The 8,007-nt window shown below is 39.2% G+C and overlaps 1 protein-coding gene across 3 annotated transcripts; it reads right to left on the reverse strand.

Annotated features, from left to right (window-relative positions):
• Nucleotides 1–2,300: 2,300 nt before the first annotated feature.
• Nucleotides 2,301–7,312, reverse strand: LOC105493940 (PAGE family member 4). Of its 3 annotated transcripts, none has more exons than XM_011761971.2 (5): nucleotides 7,256–7,312; nucleotides 6,054–6,161; nucleotides 5,473–5,560; nucleotides 3,897–4,022; nucleotides 2,301–2,720 (listed from the first exon to the last, which is right to left on the reverse strand). In XM_011761971.2, the coding sequence occupies exons 2-5, from the start codon at nucleotides 6,129–6,131 to the stop codon at nucleotides 2,704–2,706; spliced, it is 309 nt and encodes a 102-aa protein (XP_011760273.1). In that variant the 5' UTR covers nucleotides 6,132–6,161; nucleotides 7,256–7,312; the 3' UTR covers nucleotides 2,301–2,703. The 3 variants fall into 3 exon arrangements, with proteins under 3 accessions (XP_011760273.1, XP_011760271.1, XP_011760272.1); XM_011761969.2 differs by having other exon boundaries at nucleotides 7,193–7,275; XM_011761970.2 differs by lacking the exon at nucleotides 7,256–7,312 and adding an exon at nucleotides 6,748–6,854 and having other exon boundaries at nucleotides 2,596–2,720.
• Nucleotides 7,313–8,007: the final 695 nt, after the last annotated feature.

Here is an 8,007-nt window from a genome sequence, read left to right on the forward strand (position 1 = left end):
GGCTCAGACCTTGGGCATGGCTCGAGGATGTCGGTTTGTAGCTGCTGGTCCCAGACAGTGCAGCCCAGGGCAGGCATCAGGACATGGGCCGGAGGAGAAAGAGTGTTCTAGGAAGAGTCCCATCCCCGAGTGCTGGTGGTGGCTGGTCACAGCCTAGTGCACGCTGTCTGGCTTGTACAGCTGTGCTGCCTGACTGTACATACCCTAGCAACATTCTCCTTGCTCAGCACTGGACGTCATCTCTCCACCTGGCCCCTTCCTCCAGGGAGGGAACGGGGAGGCTTCCTAGGGTTAGTAGCAGGAGTTGGTCCTCAGGAATCAGGAGCCCTTGAAAGGAGGATGCCTGGTTTCCATACAACTGAGGGTCGCCCTGGGCCCTACTCTTCCTAAGTTTGAAGCACTCCAGCATCCTTTCAATAAATGTCTGCCCTTTGCTCTAAAACTAGTTTCTAGCTGTCATGACTCACTCAGTTTATGAGGCCCTTCCCTTCCATCTACCACCTCTCTCTTACCCCCAGGTGACACATGTAGAAACTAAAAATGATGTCCAGGTTGTATTAGATTTCCTTGCATACCCACAGCAGTTCGAATACCTGGTGATGGACTGGGAGGAGTAAAACCTTCCACCAGGAACCCTCCAGCAGGTCTACTCTACATCCCCTCCTCAGGGTAAGAATCAGTGCTAGGATACCTTAAAGGCAGACAAAGCCAAGTGATTCGTTTGCCAGTAGCGAAGAGCCCCACCTCCTTATTGCTTTTTGTCTGCTTATTCTCTCAGTTACCAACCTCTTTTCGTATTCTGCCAATTTTCCCATCATATTTTGAAGCCACATTAGGCTCGTATTTAAAATCGAATCTTGCTAGTGAATTGATCCTTTTCTCTGTGAAATACTTTATTCCTAGTAATGCTCATTTGCCTTAAAGCCTATTTTAATTATTTTATGCAGAATATCTTTTGTCCATCCTTTTACTTTCAACTTCTGTAAATTTTTATGTTTTGGATGTATCTTTTGTAAACAGCTATTGTCAGTTATCTATACTGTGTAACACAACAGCAGCTAGAAAGTGTTCAAATGTTTGGAAGAAATACACTTCTAAGTAATCTATCGTTCAAATAAATAATGTGAATTAGAAAATATTGAGTTGAATAACAAAAATACTAAATATAATCTGTGGACTGCAGCTAAAGCCTTCATTAGAAAGAAAGTTATGAAGTATACATCTCAAGGAGTTAAAAACAACAAATTAAACACAAAGTAAAAAAATAAACATGGGAGCCAAAATTAGCAAAATATAAAACAAAAATAGGATAGCCAAAAGTTAGTTTATTTTGAAAAGACCCTGACATTGATCAAGAATACAAGAGAGAAGGCATAAATTATCAGTTTTATGAATGAAAACAGGCATTAAGAGGATAAGGAGAGGATACTATGGACTATTTTGTATAACAAAAATTTAGATAATATGGACAAAATCCTAGAAAAATAAAACCCAAAGTGAAGAAATAGAAAATTGAAATAGTCCTAATGTGACTAAAGGTATTGATTCAATTTTAAGCTTCCCTACAAAGAGAACTCCAGGTAGAGATAGCTTCACTGGCAAATTCTATCAAACATTTAAGAAAGGATTCCAATGTTAGCTGAACTACATGAGAAAAATAAAAGGAGAACATACATCCTAACTCATATTACAAAGCCAGAATACCCTTGATACCAAGGCCTGAATGGAGTGAGTATTAAAAATTTATAGGTCAAGGTCATGAACAAAAGTGCAAAAATCCTAAACAAAACATTAGGAAAAGGAACCAGTAATACATAAAAGGACAATATATGACAAATTAAATTGGGCTTATTCTAGGAATGCTGTATTAACAGTTTAATGGAGAAATATCATACACCTCAATAGATGCAGATCAAGTGTTTGATAAAATTCAACATATATTCATGGTAAGCATGGTAAGTACTCTTAGAAAACTAAGAATTTTTTTGAAAAGTCCTTAATCTAATACAGGTTAAGTATACCATCCCTGAAGTGCTGTTTCAGATTTTGGAATACTTGCATCATACTTACTGGTTAAACATCCATAATCTGAAAATCTGAAATCTGAAATGAGCACTTCCTTTAAGCATCACAGAGGCACTCAAAAAGTTTCAGATTTTGGAGGACTTCGTATTAGGTATACTCAACCTGTAGAAGGACTCTACATATATTTTTAAAACCTATCATAGTGAAATGTTGAAAGTTTTCCTCTTGACATCAGGAATATAACAAGAATTCACATCATCATCACTTCTAATCAACATTGTACTGGAGGGGTCTGGCCAGTGTCGTAAGGACAAGAAATGAAAGTATAAAGCCTCAAAAGGAAAAAACAGAATTATCATTATTTACATGTGGTATGATTGTGTATGGAGAAAATCCAAAAGGATGTAGGGATAAACCAACAGAATAAACAAGTTTAGCAACGTTGCCCAACACAAAATCAGTATACAAAAATATATACCAGCTCTAAACAGAACACAAGGATTTTTAAAAGATACCATTTACAATAATTATCAATTTTCTAGGAATAAATTTTACAAAAGACACGCATGACTTCTTCAGAGAAAATTCAAACTTTATTGAGAGAATTTTCAAATTTTCAGTCACATTTTCAATGTGACATCAGCCATGTGTGTAGCTTCAGCTTGTCTTCTTTTTAACTTATGGTTGCCCATCTCCTAAAATATAAACATAACATTTGAGTTCATTACTTAGCAGAACTTTACTGAGATGATACTAAAAGCACACAAACAACACTAGTTTTGGTTTTTTAAGATGAAATGAAAACCAGAACCCTAACCACTGCATAGACTTCTATGCTAATGTACATTTTCAGGCATATGTGTACTAATTCTTAAAATTCATCACTCTAGTGGTATGAGGAAACAAAGACTTCTCAAGCCAGAACAGATTAAATGCCATGAGCCCATTTAAAGATAATTTTAAGTGGAGGGCAAAAACAGCCACTGATTTCAGTTTTGTTTTGTTTTGATTTTTTAATCAAACAAAAACCCCAGGAAGCAAAAAACAAGCAAGCAAACACAGTGTCACTCAAATGTATTGACTAAAAACACTCTACTAATTATATATTAGCTAAGGAATTGTTTAGCTGACTAAAGAGAGGTCAAAGAATGCCGTTCCATTTGGTTTGTCTCTTTTGTGCAAAAGTGCAAAAATAATTCATTCATCTAGTTAAATCTTTATGTGGACTCTTTATACCAGAGTGACCATTTGTCTACCTGTTAACCTGATGTATTCCTTTCCCTCTCAAAAATGTCCTGATTTAGATGATAAAAATTATATGGTTGGAGGCTAGATATGCCTGTTAAAAAAAAAATACGTAGTCTTACTGGTTTATTTAAGCTACTACCATATAGATGACATTAAAACGTGAGGGAAAATGCTACTGTTTCTCAGTCTAGCTCGCAATTTAAAAAAAAAAACAACAAACCAACTTGGAAAATTCAAAACATACAGATCTATCTTACTTGTTAGTGCCTAAAAGCGATTTGTGATAAACAATTCTGGCAAAATTTTTTTTAAAGCAACACTATGTGTCATTTAGATACCCAATTGCCCCTGGGGTATGTTAAGTAATATATATGCTTTTTAAAGTGTTTGATCACTTGCCTTGAGTTTTGGAAGATTTCTACTCCAAAGTAATAATACTTTCATATTTTATAATTCAACAACATGGCTTTGACCCAATTCATTTTTTCCCTGACACTGTCTTTGAATCAAGTATTTGGTGTCTGAACTACCTTTCAAATAATATTTGTATGTGAGACTTGTTATTAAAGTATATTATAGAAAAAGAGTAACCCCATGACTTCCATTCTGAATGAATAACGTACCTGCTTCTTTAGTCTTAGCACGCTCCGGATTAGGTGGAGTCTTCTCTTTTACATCAGAGCCATCTCCACGCTCATTCCCAGTGTTTTCCAGATCCATTTCCTGGCAATCACCTTCCACTTTACGTTCTCATATAAATAAAAAAAAATTATTGATATAAGTAAGCAGTAAACTATAAATTAGTGTTATTAAATAAAGCTCTGTAGGCTTGTATTCTAACAAATGTGAGGCATGAGTGCAATGGGCGTTGGAATTTTCTGCTAGAAAATGGGGAAGAATATTATCTCTACTAGGAAGTTTTCTTTTCCTACGACTGTTTAAGACAACTTAGTTGTCACTTTCATGATCTGCATATACTTCTGTTACTGTAAATCACTCATTAGAGCAGTATTTATTTACATGAATTTCCCTGATTAGATTGCAAGCTCAAGGAAGAAATCATTCTCTCATTTATATCCTCAGTACTTAGTACATTTCCCGGCACCTAGTAAGCCCCAGTAAATGAATGAAAAAAATGTCTGTAAAAACATTAACATAAGACAAACCCAAATTAAAGAACATTTTACAAAACAACTGGTTTGGATTCTAGTTGTCAATGTCATGATAGGCAAAGAAAGACTGAGGAACACTTCCAGATTAAAGAAGACCAGAGAGATATGACAACTAAATACAATGAGTAGTCTTGGATTAGATCCTGGATCAGGAAAAAAATCCTATAAAGGACATTCCTAGGCCAACTGACAAAACTGCAATAGACTATATGTTAGATGTTTTCTCAAGGCCAATTTTCCTGAATTTGATAATTGTTCTGAGGTTATTTAAGTGATTATTCATATTTTTAGCAGATACATACTGAATTACTTACAGAGTAAATAGTTGTGATATTTGAAACTTACTCTCAAGTGGTTCAGCAATAAAATATTAATATGGCAAAAACAGGGAGATAAGTGGCAAAATGTTATAGCAATTGGTGAATCAAGGTGAAGAATAAACAGAAGTTCACTGTACTTAGATAACTTTTCCTTACATTTTAAATCCTTTCTAAGTAAAAAGTTAAAAAATGAATATATGACAAATAGATAATGGTTCAGAAAGACAAAAGTATTGAAGACTTTTAACGGTAACTAAAAGGATTTCACATTTTTATTTCTCTGAATTATGACATTTTCTAAAAATTGCTGTGTAAGAGCTAACCATAACATATCTAGGTTTGCTCAAACTTTTAATGCAATGACGTATGCCCAGAAAAATAATATCCCAATAAAACCAAGTTTAACTCATGAAACAGTTTACAATTTTTTCTAAATTTAATGTAGTTTCCTTTTGTTTGCTAATATAGAGTTTGGCAAGGATTGTATTTTCCAAGTATGCCAAAGAACTCTTAAGATATAAGATAAGTAAAATGCCGAAGAGAAAATTTATCACAAGAAGGACTACGGCAGCTGAAAACTACATTATTCCCTTACGAAGGATTACCTTACAGGTTTCCAGCCAATTTTTAGGGGATGGTTTATTTATTCCTGTTACTAGTATAACATCATACATGAAATACAAAATGCTCCTCCATGCCCTTCTCACCTTCAATCGGAGGTGTTCTTTCTCTCTCTCGTCCAGGTTCAATATCCTGATTGTCAGTTGGTGGTTCCTCTTGCTGAGATTCACCGGGCTTTTGAGACATGGGGGAAGAGTAGATGCAAATCGAATATTGTTATTAACACCATGGCAATAGGACTCACAAATATACATACTATGTGAAGATAGCTAGTCACAAATAAATCTGAAGAGGTTTTTCCTAGCCTCTCTATAAGCATTCTTAGGAAAAGTTATTCTTCCTATATAGAAAATACTTTAAGGAGTTACCTGCAAGGACCGATAATTCTGGAACCCATCTTCATCTTCTTTGGGCTGTATTATTTATTAATAAGCATGATAGGAAAGTCATAAGGACTATTTCCAGACTCCTAACAACATACATATGCAGACAATATCAGAAAATAGGTCTCCTTGCTCAATATCTCATTAATGTGATTTAGTTTGCAACTATTTTCAGCAGGGAAGTCCTTTATATAACAGATCTATATTGGTTCAACAATGTTTTCGATTTTCTTTCAGAAAAATACATTTCTGCCAATGGAAATAAGATACTGAAAGGTACTCACAGCCACGAATGCAAACACATCGGGAGCCTCCTGACCATCTCCTCTTCCTCTGGATCTTGATCTCACTCGTGCACTCATCGCTCCAACTAGAAGATCGTGAACTGAAGACTGCAATAAAAAGGAGTAATTATACTCGACTCTTTCCATGGCCATCTGCTGATTGTAATTTTTTTTTAAATTTTGTGAGATTTCCATAATAGGTCCTGAGTTAATAATAACTACGCCTGGTTTCCAATCACATCAAATAAATCTATCTGCAAACTGCTTTGTTTCTTCCACAGCCAACTTGGCAGAGAAGTGATCTTCAAGTCCTAGATCAAAACATGGGGTCTTTCCTAAAGAGACTTAATTTCATAACTGAATTCCATTACGAAGAGATTTTTTAATATTCAGCCACCCCAGGTCCCCTCCTCCCCAGGTCCCCACTGTCCTCTGTCGGCAGTTTCAAGCGCCTCTGGGACTCAAAGATACCTCAAAAAGTACCCCCAAGTTTCACTCCATCTGATCCCTCTCCCCTCCGTGGCCCAACTTCCTCCCTCGCCGCAGCCCTGCCACAACCACAAGGTCATGGCGGTGCCACCGCCTGTGAGGCCCTTCCTTCACCGAGGCCACGGACTGTGCTGCCCGACCCGCCTGAAGCCCACCAGCTCCTCCTCACACTTAAACTCCCAGGAGGAACGATCGGTGGACCCACCCATTGAGTCTCAGTCTCAGGTGAAAGAGTCCCGACAACTGGAATGCAAACAACACCCTCACAGCTCCGCGGCAGTTCACCTCGTGGGTGAAGGGGCTGATGGGAAGACCCCCAGTGAATATGCACACTGAGGCGGGCGCTGTCAAGCGCGGGCCGTCCCACCCTTTCCCTGGTCCCCACTGAGGACTCCGGCATCCGTCCTCTATGGGCAGTTTCATATGCCTCCAGGACTCAGATAGTGTCCCGCTCCAAAACTCACACCATCTTGGCTGACCCTCCTCCCCTTCATGGCCCTCCTTCCTCCCCTGTCCCTGCCCCGCCGCATAGCTGCCTGCTAGGAGAAGGATGAAGACCTCAAGGCCCTTCCTTCTCTGAGGCCAGGGACCACAGTGCCCGACCCACCAGAAGCCCGCCGGCTCACCCATTCACACCTGTTCTCACTTACACTTGACTGGAGTCAGCAGAGAGCCTGGCGAAGAATGAAGAAGGGAAGAGAAGTGGCACCTACCTACTTCTGCCTCCTTGTTTAGACCTCAGCACTGTCAATCCCACCAGCCAATCCCAAACATGGGGGGGTGTCACGTGGGTTGTCTTTCCAGCCCTCTCCCGCCTCCCAGAGGCTCTGTGCCACCTGGAGGAAGGGCCTGCTCGGTGCTGGGAAGGGCTTGTCTCTGGCTTCTGGCCCCTCTTGCAAAATGTTCTGTCCTGGATCTAGGAATGTTCCCATCTCTGCATTTCACCTGCATTTTTACCCTTTAATTTTTTCTCAGTGCTGCTGCCTCAGTGGCCCTCAAGAGGGTATTCAGTCTTCCCAGAGATGTGTGAAAGCTTAGGTTCTCAGAGAGTACAAAGCCATTTTAAGCATGATAGGAATCCAGAAAAAAATGTAAAGAAGAAGGATGATAAACCCACATACATAAATAAGCCTAAACATTTGCACAAAAATCCGGGCCAGGTGCAGCAGCTCATGCCTGTAATCCTAGCACTTTGGGATGCTGAGGTGGGTGGATTGCTTGAGCCCAGGAGTTCGAGACCATCCTGGGCAACATGGCAAGACCCTGCCTCTACAAAAAATACAAAAATTAGCTGGGCATGGTGGTGCCCACCTGCAGTCCCAGCGACTTGAGAGGCTGAGGTGGGAGGATAGCTTGAGCCCAGGAGGTTGGGGTTGCAGTGAGCCAAGATCACACCACTACACTCCAGCTTGGGCTACAGAGCAAGATCCTGTCTCAAAAAATAAAAAATCCTGTGACCCAGCAT

The sequence above is a fragment of the Macaca nemestrina genome, chromosome X (assembly GCF_043159975.1).
Source record: "Macaca nemestrina isolate mMacNem1 chromosome X, mMacNem.hap1, whole genome shotgun sequence".
NCBI classification, from domain to species: Eukaryota; Metazoa; Chordata; class Mammalia; order Primates; family Cercopithecidae; genus Macaca; species Macaca nemestrina.